This window comes from Protopterus annectens, chromosome 9.part0 (assembly GCF_019279795.1).
Source record: "Protopterus annectens isolate FY-2018-M chromosome 9.part0, PAN1.0, whole genome shotgun sequence".
Lineage (NCBI taxonomy): Eukaryota > Metazoa > Chordata > Ceratodontiformes > Protopteridae > Protopterus > Protopterus annectens.
The window spans coordinates 1,891,332,660-1,891,348,210 of NC_056743.1; the positions used below are offsets into that span (position 1 = coordinate 1,891,332,660).

A 15,551-nucleotide genomic window follows, 5' to 3' on the forward strand; every position below is an offset into this window, starting at 1 on the left:
GGTTCATGTCATGATGTACTTATGTCTTTATGGTTCACATCATGATGATGCTCTTATGGTGTATATCATGATGCCCTCATTTCCTTATGCTTTATGTCATGATGTCCTTATGACTCATGTCATGATACCCTTATGTTCGTATGACTCATGTCATGATGTCATTATGTTCTTATGACTCATGCCATGATATCCTTATGTCTTTATGACTCATGTCATGATGCCCTTATGTTCTTATGACTCATGCCATGATGTCCTTATGTCTTTATGACTCACATCACTTCACCACCAGTGTCTGGCACAATGGCAACAGTTGTGTCACTGCTGTACCTGTCTGTTGGTCAGTATGCCAAACCCCTTTACCTGTAACTGTGTACAAGTCAACATCTGAGAACTCCTCCACTTGAAGACGTTGACTCCTTTTCATCTGTCATGAGCAATCTGCGCTATTCTAGAAAAAAAATAACCTTAGATTTAGAGGCATTGATGTTCACCCCAAGTGCTTCATACACTCTGCAGTGAATTACTTCTGTGCACAGTGGAGAACTAAGTCCCTTGATGGTAATAGGACAACATTGTCTGCACCATTAAGGATGCAGTCCTGACATCCCCGAATTGTATATTTAACAGACCTTGGCAACTGCTTGATACCTTGCTTTTGGAAATCACAAAGAAAAGGGTATACAAGACACAACTTACTCAAATTCCATGACTGTCTTAAATGTGTTTGTGGTAATGGTCCACAAATACATGTCCCAAAAGCATGCTGCAGCAGTAGTCCTATGCCCACATACTGTGGTAGCCCTTCCCACAAGCCTTATTTTCAAGGTTATCATTCTCCATTTTCACTGAGACAATATTCTTGAGTTTATAGTTCATAGCTTGTGATAACTGCTTAAGGGCCTAAACACCTATTAAAATGTTGACTCTCGAGTCAATGGAAACAATAACTTACTCTCCCATGATTCTAAAGAGCTTTTAAAAGTGGCTAATAATTCACATTTATTATATACAGTGGATATAAAAAGTGTACACACCCCTTTTAAAATGCCAGGTTTTTGTGATATAAAATATGAGACTACAATAAATCATTTCAAAACTTTTCCCACCTTTAATGTGACCTATAACCTGTACAATTCAATTAAAAAACAAACAAATCTGTTAGGGGAAAAACTATAAAAAAATAAAAAAAAATGTGCAATAAGCTGGTTGCATAAGTATGCACACCCTTAAACTAATAGTTTCTTGAACTTTTGATTTAATTACAGCATTCAGTCTTCTTGGGTAGCAGTCTATCAGCATGACACATCTTGACTTCACAATATTTGCCCACTTTTCCGTGCAAAAGCTCTCCAAATCTATCAGATTGCAAGGGCATCTCTTATGCACAGCTCTCTTCAGGTCACCCCACAGATTTTCTATTAGATTTAGGTCTGGGCTCTGGCTCGGCCATTTCAAAACTTTCATTTTCTTCTGGTAAAGCCATTCTTTTGTTGATTTGGATGTATGCTTGGGATCATTGTCGTGTTGAAAGGTGAAATTCATCTTCATCTTTCTAGCAGACACCTGAAGGTTTTGGGCCAAAAGTGACTGGTATTTGTGACTGTTCATTATTCCCTCCACCTTGACTAAAGCCCCAGTTCCAGTTGAAGAAAAGCAACCTCAAAGCATGATACTGCTACCACCATGCTTCACCATGGGGATGCTCTTCATTTGGTGATGCAAAGTTTTGTTTTTGTGCCAAACGTACCTTTTGGAATTGTGGACAAAAAGCTCAAACTTGGTCTCATCAGACCATAGTACATTTCCCACATGCTTTTGGAAGACTTGATATATTGTTTTGCAAATTTTAGTTGGGCATAGATGTTTTTCTGTGTAAGAAAAGGCTTCTGTCTCGCAACCCTAGCCCATAGTCCAGACATATGGAGAATACAGGAGATTGTTGTCACATGTAGTACACAAGCACTATTTGCCAGAAATTCCTGCAGCTTCTTCAGTGTTGCTGTAGGTCTCTTGGCAGCCTCCCTGACCAGTTTTTGTCTTGTCTTTTCATCAATTTTGGAGGGACGTTCAGTTCTTTGCAAAGTCAGTGTGGTCTCAAATTTTTTCCACTTTTTAATGACTGTCTTCACTGTGTTCCATGGTATTTCCAATGCTGTGGAAAATTGTTGTACCCTTTTCCTGACTGATACCTTTGAACAATGAGATCCCTTTGATGCTTTGTAAGCTCTCTGTGAACCATGGCTTTTGCTGTAGCAAGCAACTGAGTAAATGTCAGGAAAATCCTACTAGGACAGCTAAACTTTATTTGAGGTTAATCAGAGTCTCCTTAATTGATGGCAGGTGCGTACCTAAGAAGACTGAATGTTGTAATTAAATCAAAAGGTGCTTCAACAAAGTATTAGTTTAAGGGTGTGCACACTTATGTAACCAGCTTATTGTATGTTTTTTTATTTTTATATATTTTCTCCTAACAGATTTGTTTGTTTTGCAACTGAATTATGCAGGTTATAGGTCACATTAAAGGTGGGAAAAGTTTTGAAATGATTTATTGTGGTCTCATTTCTTATATCACAAAAACCTGGTATTTTAACAGGGATGTGTACACTTTTGCTATCCAGTGTATAAAGGTAATTTGTTGCACAGACAAACCACAAAGCAATAACAGAATTTCAATGTCATTCTTGTTCTGTAGTTGTTAGTCATGAATGTGTATTCCCCACCCCTACAAGATAAAGCAGTTTACATGAGATTTGCATTCATCAGTACTCAAAACTCCTCATTGTGTAATGCCTTAAAAGTTAAGTGGTATGACAGATTGTACTTGAGGATATCTGAAAGTTATTTTTATACACTCCCTAAATGTATTCAGTACCCTGGAAGTCTCTTTGATGACTGCCATGAGAACTCCCTCCTGACTTTTTCAGTACCTCTCAGTCAGATCCAGAGTCCAGAGACTCCCCAACAGTAGGACTGCATGAAATAAGGGTAGAACTTGGCTAGGCTTGTAAGGGCCCTAGGGTATTAGCCTAGCAACTTTCTATGATCCTACGAAATATGTCTTCCCTTAGATTCCATCACCAGGGTTATCCATGACAGGTGTTAGTATTACCACCTTGAAAAGCATTGACTACACAGGTTCAGTGATTCAATGAATAAACTAACCAACTTTTGGCCTACATTGGCCAGTTTAAAGTTTGCTTAATAGACATCACTGAAGAATATACAATTTTGGAAAACCAATTATCTAATGCCATTTAAATAATGATAAATCATTTGCCAATCTTACATGTCTTGGTAAGGAATTCCACACCCTTTCTGCCCTAATATGGAAAAATATTTCTTTAGCTTTGATTTGGAAATAGGATTTCTTACATTTAAATTTTTATTTGTGAACCAGTATCATGATCAATAAAATCAATATCTAAAACAGCAGCCAATAATTTGTCCTTAAGGCATCTGCATATAATAATATCACCTCTTAGAAACTGGTAAGCCAAAAAATACAAAGACAAATATGCCAGTCTTTCTTTATAGGATAAGTTATGACAGCCATTTCTCCATCTGGTAAGGGTTTTCTGAATCTGTTCCATCTTCTTCAGTTGCAAAACATGAAATGCACATAAAGGCCCCCCATACTCAGTAATAGGTCTGATATTTGTTAACTAGATCTTTAATAACACCTGACTGTCTCATAGGTTAGTACTAGGCTAACTGACCGTGTGAGCCATTTTAAGCCTAGCCAGTTATCCCCTGTGAGATTCAAACCCTGTACCTTGTGTTTGAAAGGCAAACACCTTAACCATTAGGCCACCCTCCCAACTCTCTGCTTGAGAAACATCAAAGGATATCCTTCGTAAGACCATACCATTTTCTAATAATGTTTGAAACATTAACTTCAAAGTTAAGATTCATATCTGCTATGATACCTAGATCTCACATTACCTGAGCAGAAACACAAATCTGATTGCCCAGGGCATAAGGATATTGATTATTATTATGTCCAAGATGTAAAATAGTACATTTTCTGTTGTTAAATCTGATACATCTGGTTCTTATCCATTCATACAGGTTATCTAAGTAAGACTGCAACAGATAACAGTCACTAGTATTAGTTACTGCCCGCTGTATCTTGATATTGTTGGTAAACTAACTGAACCATACAGAGTTAGATTTTGGACATTATGATATCACTAGACCAAACAACAGTGGCCCCAAGACTGGACCCTGAGGCATTCCCCAGCCATTAGTCTATACTTGGAGGAGGAGTTTGTTATTCTCACTCTGTAGGTTTTGCCTAGTAGCCCTTTGGATACCAATTTATCTACATAGCCAGAGTTATTGATCCCTGACCTCCTAAGGTATACAAGAGATGATGACCAACAGTAGAACCTCAAAGGTCATTCTAAAAAGAAGCATTAGCTAGGCATTTCCAGAATATCCCATCTATCTATGTTTGGGTGTTCTTAGTCTGTACATCTGTTGTCCTGCCCAGCTAATGCAGGTCACCATCAAGTAATATTCAGTTAACAGTTCAGGACCTTTGTTTACCCACTTGTTTAGAATATTTTGCCTCAGGGTTGATACCAGTCAGTCACTGACATTTTTCAGAGTAATGGAGTACCAACTGTACTTATGTGCATCACTGGGCTCAGACATGATGTTTATCATTAACAGAAGTCAAAAAGCAATGCACCATCTGGGATGCGACCAGGCAGGCCACTTCTGTCAGGCACACTCCCTCACAGTATGTACAGCATCCCCCACTGGAGCACTGATGCCTCCCAACAGACTTACGGAATCCATAGGTGGTACCTTAAAAGTCAGAGCTCTCACTGTCACTGATAAAGATGAAAGCTTTGAATAGGTGTTAGGTGTAGATACACAAATATCAGAGTTTTCATTCTTGTAACTCACAGTTGCACCGAAGTGATAATTTTGTTTGCTGACACAAACTGCAACTGACATGTACACTACTGGATACATATAACTATTCTGGCATCTACCTGGGGTCTCTCCTGAGGTTCTTTTCTAAAGTAGGAAAAAATAGCATCTCAGCTTGAGAAGTTACTTTCTGGAACCATCACTGTGTAAAAGTAAGACAAATTAAGCCTGCCTTTTACTTTTCAACTTCCTATACCAGGTCTGGCTCCTTCTCTAACAATAAAGCAACATTTCATGTTCCATTAGCCAGTTTTTACTGCTAGGGTCTAGTCCATTTTAATTGATCCCTTTTCTACTTGCCACTTCAATGGCATCCATTCATTCTTAACCTTTTGGCTGCTGAGTCCTCATGATGTCTCTTTGTAGCTTTTTTTTTTTTTGCCCTGTACATAGAAATGTTATTCACTCACTCACATAAACACCATCCTAAAGCCTAGCCCATAGAGTGAATACTCATATTCTTGTTCTGGGTGAGGTTTTCAGATTCTTTAACTGACTCAGCATGGGGGGTATTCTGGATCACCATCTCTATGGACATTCATGTCAGACCAGTTTGGTAAAGGTGATCCTATTAGAAGCGTACAGCTCTGGACAACATAGGTCCAAGGATCAGGAGACCAGTCCTCCAGAATATGGTCTCATACATTGTTAAATACTTTTGTCTTTGCTGTGCCAAGCAAGTTATCAATAAGTATAAATAAAACAATAAATGCATATGAAAAACAGTAAAATGGGATGGTTGAAACAGCTTTTCTCACCAAGGAAATGAGAGCAATAAAGTGCCAGAGAAACTGAATGAAAGAAAGAGAGACAGACAGACAGAGAGACAGCTATGTGGATGAGGCAGGTGGTAGGACTCAAGAGGAGCTTGAGGAAGGTATGTGGAGAACTGAAACAGGGGTTTGTAGGAAGCTGCACACAAGAACTGTGTAGCAGCAAAAGAAAGTTCACACAAGAGTGAACCAACGAACAGAAGTATGTACTGAGGTGTGCAAGTAGCAAGAGAGGGATTATGGGTAGAATTTGGGAGAGAATTATTTGCAACAACATGGAGAGGGTGCTGTAGTATAGACTGTTGGGAGGACAAAGGGAGAACTGACTCTGATAGGTAGGAGTTGTACGAGTTATACAGGGGCACTTAGGAAGGGATAGCTGAGCAGATTACAGGTGAGGCTATATGACATCAAAGGGTGTCATGAGAAACAGCAGTGAACAATAACAGCAATACAGGTTGTAAATGTGACTTTCATTTCAGATTTAAAGCAATTTGATTCCACATATCATTCAGAGCTTAACAGTTTAAAATGGATATCGGACCTTCTAAGTGTGACAGATAAAGTATAAACTTGTCCATAAGGTTGTTGTAGATTATGTATGGTGCTGCACAGATTTTTAGTGAAACTAATAAAAGTGAAATTAAAAACAATAGACTTACTGTGATTTCGTCTGGGGAGTAATTGTAAAGAATTGCTTTAATTTCTATTTGTTCATTCCGTACAGCTGAGTAGGGCAGGCGAAGGTCGATGAAGAAATCCTTCATCACTATGATGTCATAAGGCTCTGCAACGCATATACCTGAAAGCAGTGTTTACATTGGTTACCTCTGGGTATGCTACAAAAAGTCTTTCTAAGTCACCATAAATATTTTATAATCTGGTTTACAGCTGTCTAAGAAACATTGTAAGTACACAGTTATTTTAAGCATGTTAAATTATTGTAATTAACTGCTGAATAAAGATGACAAATGAGGCTAAGACAATGAAAGACCTTTTTGCAAAGTCATGAACTAAAACTCAGGACTAAGAGACATCCAGTACATGACTACATGACAAATTAAATACTTTTGTTGTGCCCCATGCAGTCCCACTTCTGATGTCCTTACACAGTACCTTCTGCTGTAGGAATATAGTAACACACTTAGAATCCTAAGCAAACATCTTTTATATACTTGTATAACTAACAACCTAATACACCATATTCTTCCTTTTGTACTTCTCTATATTGTTATAAATTTATTAAAACTATTTATCATTCTCACTAAAACTTCTCATTTTATGTACTGTTCTGTCATAAAGTTCCCTCCTGTATTTCCGTTCCTCTCTAAGAAGGTTTTCCCTCTCTCTTTCTTCCTTTAATTACTCCATAATCCATTTTGAAATTATGCATTTTGAAATGATGCAGGCATCACAGCTGTATGTAACTGTAAAAACTTGCACTTTTTACAGTTTTATTATAGGATAGTCTGTTCCTGTTCTTGTGTTTTATTCCCCTCACATAATGTGAGTATTGTGTTTGTTTCATTTCTAAAGTAATATAGTTCAAATAAAAGCACCCCAATATATTTTAAAAAAGTAGTTTATTTTCTGACAGCAGACTGAAGTTGAGAAATGAGTCTCCATCATGCAAAAATGATGTATGTTTATTTATAATTCTTTTTACTGAAATTAAAATCATTATAGATGATAAACTCATGTCTAGCACCTCACTTTTAAAGTAGATTCAAACAGATGTGTCTCATATTCCACTATTTAAAAATGAAAGTTATGTACTTACCATAACAATAGATCAGTGCTGGATCTGACTTGGATCTGAGGCTATCCACATTCCAAAAGACCTCAGCCCATCAAGCTTTGCCTGTTCTACCTATAATCCCTTGCTCTTTAGGACTACCTCAGATTGAGTTTGCTCCATACTACCTCAAACTGACAATGCTCAAACTCCATGGCCAAAGATATGATGGACCCAACACATAAGGGAAGAGAGAAGATCTCCCTGATAGAAACAGACAACATGGATCTGTCATTATAGTAATTACATAACTTTATGAGTGGTGCAAGTGGTACAGTGGATACTGTTGTTGCCTCACATCAAGAGTTTCCTGGTTTGATTCTTGGCTGGGGTGTCTTCTATGCAGAGTCTATCTGTTCACCTTGTGTTGATGTGGGTTTCCTATGGGCGCTCTGGTTTCCTCCCACAGTCCAAAATCATTCAGTAGGTTGATTGGGCACTCCAAATTGGCCAGTGGTGTGGAAAAACTACTACTGCAGGGTTACCCACCTGAATGTCTAAACCTTGGTTCTAGATCCCATCTGCAAAAATGGGAAAAAGGAGATGTGCTTGGATGGATGGATGGATGGATGGATGGATGGATGGATGGATGGATGGATGGATGGAATTACATAACTTTTGTATCCAATGACTGTTTTCTTTTCTGGCTATATTCATTCAGAGTGACAATGTCTCCAGCCATGTAAAACCCCAGGGATGTTTCATGAAAGGATATTGCACAATGTAGTGGAACCAAAGGAATTCCTGGACCTTGAATAAGCAACCAATTTCTAGTGGAACACAAAGGTGTGAGGACCCACCCAGGTAGTAGCTGCACAAATCTCATCCAATGCAGCTCTTTAGAAAAGAACTGTAGAAGTAGTTATTGCACTAGTAGAATGACCTGTTGGTTTACCCTACAATGGCTTTCCTTTCAAACTATACCCAAAATCAATACAATCAGGTAGCCACTGGGAGAGAGTAACCTTAAGCACTGGCACGCCAAAGTGGGCTTTGGAGAAAGAAACAAACAACTGTTTATACTTTCTGAAATATTTTGCTCTGTCCAAATACAACCTCAATTGTCCATGAACATCAAGGCAATGCAGCAAGTATCCCTCTTGTTGGAAAATTCAGGAAAGAAAACACTGGTAAAAGAATGGAGTTGTTCAACTTGTTCTCTGTACCCACCTTAGGAAGAAAAGATGGATCCATGTGCAGGGAAACCCCGCCTTTATGAAGAACCAAGTATGGAGTTACTGATGAGAGGGCTTTCAACTCTGTCATCCACTTTTCAGAAGCAACTGCCACTAAGAATAAAGTCTTCCAATATAACAACTTCAATTCAATCACAGTAGAAGGTTCAAAGGGAGGAGAAGCCAGTATGAAGCATGAAGGGTAAATCTCATGCACAGAGGGACAGGGTCCCTAACAACAGGACATAACAAAAAGGGACCCTTGAGGAAAACCTTGGAAATTTTGAGAATTACTAAAGGCATATTATCTCATATCATATTAATAAGATCCAAGACCCAAGAAGGGTAGTTCAGAAGAGGTCAAAGGTAGGGGAACCACACTTAACAGGGATGAAATAGGGAAATGAGGATTACAGTTAGTCTGAAAGGGGCTGCTTTCTGAATAAACTTTATTGTCAGAGGAACCAGGGGTTAGGTAAAAAGGAGATCCAAGGGCCAAGCATACAGAAGAGCATTCCTGAGTAACTGTTCCTGAGGAGGGACTAAGGCATAATTGTTGCTGCAACCTAGAAGAGAGGCATCTGTAGTGACCATGCCAAGTGGAGGGGGGAAGAACAACTGGTCTCCTGTTAGACAAGGGACACTCTAACCACTACCTGATTTGATTTCAACAGACCTATGTCAATGCAACTGGGCATGTTATTGGATGCATCAGATGAGCCCAATGCACTACCAATGTCCACTACAGAGCCCTTACATAGTAACTCAAGAGTGGAAACAAACAAATGGAGGCTGACAAATGAGGTCTATATCATAACGAAAGTTCATATGTGCGACTACATATACATCGACACATAAAACACGAACACTGTAAACAGCGAATGGCCATGTCCTCAAATTGTTTCCTAGCACAAAAATTCATGCAGCTGTTCACAAAAAAAAAGTTAGAAACCTGAACCAGGTGGGGGCTTCACCCTCCACACCACCCAATGTGGGGGGCTGTGCCCCCCACATCCCCCCTAACTAAATATACCAACTCCAAGATAGCACTACAGTGAAGGAAAGGGCAACACTGTATAGTTGGCTAACTACCTCCTTGCCCTGTGGCATACTCATCGAATCACTTAAATGTGTTTTGATGAATATACGTCGCTCATTACATGTTCACTTTTCAGCTGTTTCGTGCTTATGGTATAGACCCTGACAAATGTCCCAAGACCTTGAGAACCAGATGAACCAGAGGGCTCTGGCACAAGTGTAAAAAAAGAGCAATACCCCACAGGGCCAACACTCTGGAGACTTGTCTACTCATCCTACCTCAAGAGAAGTAGAATGGACTGCAGAGTGACCATTCAGAATTTGATATGTTTGACAAAGCAGTTCAACCTGCTCTAATATAAAATTGGCCTGAGATCCTTGTTCTTCTTTGAACCAAAAATAATTCTGAATAGACCAAAAATCTGCATTAGTCTGGTGGAACCACTTGGATGACTCAATTTTCTAACAACTTTAGGATTTTTATGGCCCCTGCCTTTCTCTGATGTCGTGGCATGTCTGGGGGATATTTGGAATTTGAATTTAGACTATCTAAAAATTAATCATATACCCTCTGGATATGACTCTCAACACTCAAGTTTCAAAGGTGATGGCCTCCCATGCTTTCGGGTGTAGAGCCAAGTGACCCCCAACTGCCTTCATAGGCAGACATCTGGGCAACCATTCAAGACCACTGAAAGGGCTTCTTGGAGAAACCTGCACAAAACCCCTGAAATTGGGGACCACCCCTCCTGAGTGGTTTGCATCCATTGTGGTTACTACCTCTGCTGCAGGTCAAACTCTCAGAAGTAGCTTCCTGGAATTACTGCTGCATTTTCTTAAAACAGGGACGTTTCCCTTCTGGTTGCTAGAAAAGGTTTGTTGAAAAGTAACAAAATACTGTCTCATGGCAGGCAGTGTTTTCCCCTCTTGCTTACTTCTAGGTAATGTGTCATTAACTGTGGACCCAAAAAGAGAGGAGTCGTCAAAGGATGCATTAATAAAGGATGCCTTGAAGCACTCCACAAAGTTACATAACCTCATCCAAGCATGACCACTCATGGAATTACTAGCACGGAACGTCAGCTGCATTAGATAGCTGATACATAAACATGTTCTCAATGGACTGTAAAATAGACATCTAAGTCTCCAAGGTCTATTGAGACTATGGTGTTTGCTGAGACATAATAACCCCTGACACTTCTGAGATGATGTCCTGTTGAAGTCTGGTCAAGTGGGTTAAATTGTTTAAAGCCCTGAGTGCAAAGGTGGCTGAGGTGTAAGAATGCTTCCTGAACTAAGGAGCTTTCTTCCAAGATCCCCTTTTACTAGCTGCTGCTACCCCCATGATTGCATCTGAAGCTGAAGCCTTACTCGAATGTCATTGTTCCCTAGGAGGGACTTCTCTGGCTTCCTGAGGATCAGTTACACTATATCGACCTCCTTCCATGTCCTCCAAATCACTAGATCAGTAAAAGCATCCAGAGAGGGATCCACCCAGAACATGGATGAGCCCATCCCAAAAGCTTCCACAAAAAAGACTCCTTAGGAGATGAGGCTTTAGTGGCCCACCCCCCACACTGGTGAGGCAGCTCCAAAACATCACCAAAAGAGGCATCCTCAAGGGGAGATTTTGGGGCTCCCTTAACATCCTCTTTGTCAGTCCCCTTGGTGAGGGATTCCTCTGAGCAGTCCAGGTGCTTCCTCTTGCACTGCTTCTTAGTTGAAAACCCCTGCCGTGGGGAATCCAGGGGATCAATGGCAGAGGATGGGAGCCCTGAAGGAAGGGCAGACTGGAGACCACCTGCGGTAAGCTGTCCCAGGACAAGTTGAATCACATCCACAGAAAATGTCAATGAGGAGGGGAAACACTGGCTGAACCTGCCCATTCCTTCTCCTGACAGGAGAACACCCATTTCACAATGTCAAAGAAAGAAGCAGACATTGGCCTACTGGAGCTGGCAGAATTAGAATCTAAAAACCTAATGGATGCACCAGACTCAACGGCCAGCCCAGCCCATCCCAACAGCAAGACTGGAGCCAAACTATCCAGGTCAGAAGCCCTGAGGTGAAGGAATGACCCCAAAACATGGATCATCAAACTGGATACCCATTGCCTCGATATCCTGGCTGCTGGGTCCACTCAGCTCTGACATAGTGGAGTCAAGGAAACCAAGGCAGGGGTTGGCACCAAAATAGGCCAAGCCATCAGATCAGACACTAAGGAAGGGAAGGCAACTGACTCTGACAACCTTGGAACTGATGGGCCTGAGAAAGGAAACCACTGTAATGGAGCTGAAGCTGTGGGGTGAGGGCCCAAAGCAGACAGGATGAGTCCTGATTGCATCTGCACTTGTTAAAAGGACTGCATCAACTGTTCCAACTTGATGAGGCCTAAACTACAAGCTGACTGGGATGACCAAGTTGTTGAAGCCACAGAAGAAGGCTTGGAGTCCAACTTACTGGATGGTGGACCATGGCACTGGATTCAGACTAGAGAAGCTGGGATCTGAGGTGGAGACAAGGAGGACTCTGATGAGAACACTTGCAGGGTAGATGGAGAACAAGGTGAGAAAGTCCTACCTGATAGAATACCCATCAATAGGAAGGCACTCAGAAAACTGAAGCTGGGAGATAGAGCCTTCCCCACAATTGAACTGAAGCTGAACAGCGCCAAGGGGTCATAGCTGGTAACTGTGTCAAAGCCATTGGGGAAGCAAAGCTCCAACTGAGCAGATAAAGCAGAAGAGAGGGCCAAACAATTTGGTCACCTTTGGCAGCATTGAGGTCCTTGGAACTCTGATGAAACTGATCCACTTGTTCCCCCTTGCTAGAGGAAGCCAAAGAAGACTCACCAGCTGGCACATGACCTTTGAAAACCAGCTTGGCTGCCCTCTCATTCATAGCCTAATACCTCGCAGGTCAAGGAAGAGTCCAAGTGGGCAGTCCCTAAACAATAAACTCACAGTTCGTATGCAACTTGGGAGGGAAGCTTGTTACAACTGTCTAAACACTTCTTAAAGCCCTTATCAATAATCAAAAACCTTAACAACACTAAGGAACAAAACAAAATCATTCAAAATACACACCTGACCAAAAAAAACCTAAACACCCCTCACAATACACACCCAACTAAAAAACCTAGCTAACAGCTAAGCCCAAAGGCAGGAAAAATCTGCTACCAACAAAACCCTACAGGAAAACCTAACAAACCTAACCACTTATCTAAATACTAAATAGTAAATACTAAATAGTAAATACTAAATAGTAAATAACAAACCTAACCACTTATCTAAATACTAAATAGTAAATACTAAATAGTAAATACTAAATAGTAAATACTAGTAAATTACTAGCCAGAAAATACTGATACACACACAAACAGGGTAGAGGACAAAAAACAGCTACAAGCTAGAAAAAAAAGTATACACCTAATCCAGAGAATTCAACCATGCTGCTGTCCACGAATGGTGGCAAATGAGATGTGAGTTGGTCATAAGGAGCCACAGATTATGGGTAGAGGAGGCACAGCATGACAGACTGAAGTCCTTGGAATGTGTCTCACCTCAGATCTGAGCTGAATCTAGTAATCCGCAGGTTGAATCCAAATGGAAAAGACAACATCAGATCAGTGGTTTACTTAGTATACAGCAAAGCTGTAATAAGAGTTGTATGAAGGGGAGAACTTTCTCTCATACAAACTGTGAGAGGATAGGGTTGAAAGTGTAGTAGAAATGCTGATCAGTCCCTGTAAACAGTATCAGTAATTACAACTGTAATGATCAACATTGTTGCTTATTACATGATAGCCAGCCAGTGATTCTGTGACAGAAATGTAGCAAAGAGTTAATATAGCTCTTTGATGCCGTGGAGTGAAGGAGTTTGACTCAGTTTATTAAATAGCTATTTTTTAGATAAGAAATAATTTAAATTTCTTTTTTTTTTTTGCATAAATAATGGTAAACTATACAGCAAAGATCAGTTATGTGAATACCTTCCAAGTTTGTTTGGTTTGTTTTTTGTCCTCAGGTTTGAATGGGCTTTTTTGTGTCCTCCACCTCAAACTGGGGGGTGGTGATGCCAATGGAGGCATTGCTCCTTGCATCAAATTTCCATGCTCTAGTTCTGGTATTCAGAGCTTAATCTCATTAAACACCATGAGGTTTGGAAGCTTAAATGTATCACTGCTAGTCACTACACCATGCTGCATTATGAAATTAAGTTCCTCGTGGTTTTAAGTAAAAAAAAAATGTTGATTTTTTCTGACAGCTTCTGATTCCAGTGAAAGACAACACACAGTAAAGTTAATAAAAAATATCAAGTGTGGCTTAACTACTGCTAGTTGGTCACATCTCGTTCTTGGGGAAGCCTCAGTATGAATACTAAAAATACCGTTAAGATGTCATCCACAATTCAGTGAACACTCAAGAAGACAAAAGAAAAAATAAATGGAAAGATAACTAGCATTGTCATTCTATAAAAATCAAAATAAAACCTCAAAATGTTGGAATTTATTTTTACTCAATACCAACAGTAAGCTCTTTCGTCTAACTGATATGAAAGTGAAGGCTTCTCAGACTGAATAAGATAATGCAACCGTTTATTCACATTTAAACAAAAAACACACATTGTGTAATTATTCAGTTGGGCCAATAAATAAACTACAGTCATAAATAATTCATTTTTACATTTTTTTTAAAATCCACTTAAAATTCAAGAAATTAATAATGCCTGTTTTTCCAATGCATTTAAATAAACCTGTCATATAAGCTTCCTTACTTTTAAAGAATTTTACCTATTTCCCTCTCTAAAGTATTTTTATGATGGTCTGAAACAAAATAAAAAAATGCTTATCTTTTGGCATATCTTATAAACACATAAAGCATTTAAGGTATTACACTTAGATATTGCATAGAAATGTTCATAAATTCTAACTTTGTAAGGTTTTATTTATGAAACAAGAGGAGCAGCTAGGCCACCACGGAGAAACACTTATTGACCAATAAAAATCAATAAAATGGCATAACAACAGGGACAAACAAAGATGAAAGGCAGGAGACTTCCTAGATGAATTTTAATTGGCTACTCTTTGCTTTAAAGGGGAAAAAAGGGGAGGAGTAGTCAGTAAAGCAGGATCTGATGAAGGCTCTATGAGTTGAAAGCGCTTATCCCTGTTTTACGCATGTGTTGTTTTTATGCCGTTTTATTGTTTTATTATTTTATTAGTCAGTAAATGTTTCTCCATGGTGGCCTAGCTCTGCTTGTTTCCTAAATATTTTTGTTTGGCAGCCTTTAGCAATCTAGAGTTTTTATTTATTTCTACAACTTTGAAAGCTTGGGTAGCTTTTCCTATGTGAAAAACTGTCACATCCATCACAAGTAGTAATATAAACTATGTACATAGAGCTACAGTTGAACAAGCCTGGTGAGGAAACTGCCCTACCTAATACTGTAATGTAACAGTTTGGTCCTTAGGTTATATACTAACACATGGTGCAATTTCCACATCTGTATGTGCAAATAATTATCACATTACCCTTTTGCTTTTTTTTTCTCAAATAATTGTTTGTGATTTCCATTTCTCTTCATAATGAGTTTTGGGAATGCCACTAATTTACTAAGTAAAATTTCCTGTGCTGAAATACTTTTCCAGTTTTGATTAAGGTCTGTAGAAATGTACTGTGTGTGTCAGCACCACCACCAATCCCCAGTCAACTGCACAAAATGGGAAATAGGTATATTTATACCAGCAACATGTTTTATTTGATTAGATGGTGGTATAGCCATTGCTCATCTGATGAAGTTGTACTGACAAAAATGTGACGATTCAGT

General features: G+C 39.5%; 1 protein-coding gene across 1 annotated transcript in view; it reads right to left on the minus strand.

The window, feature by feature from the left end:
- LOC122812307 (complement C3-like) overlaps window positions 1-15,551 on the minus strand; it is a 2,177,376-nt gene that overhangs the window by 1,126,801 nt on the left and 1,035,024 nt on the right. Inside the window, exon 20 of the mRNA XM_044084710.1 lies at window positions 6,377-6,516. Within this exon, the coding sequence (XP_043940645.1) occupies window positions 6,377-6,516 (140 nt within the window). The remainder of the gene's footprint in view (window positions 1-6,376; window positions 6,517-15,551) is intronic.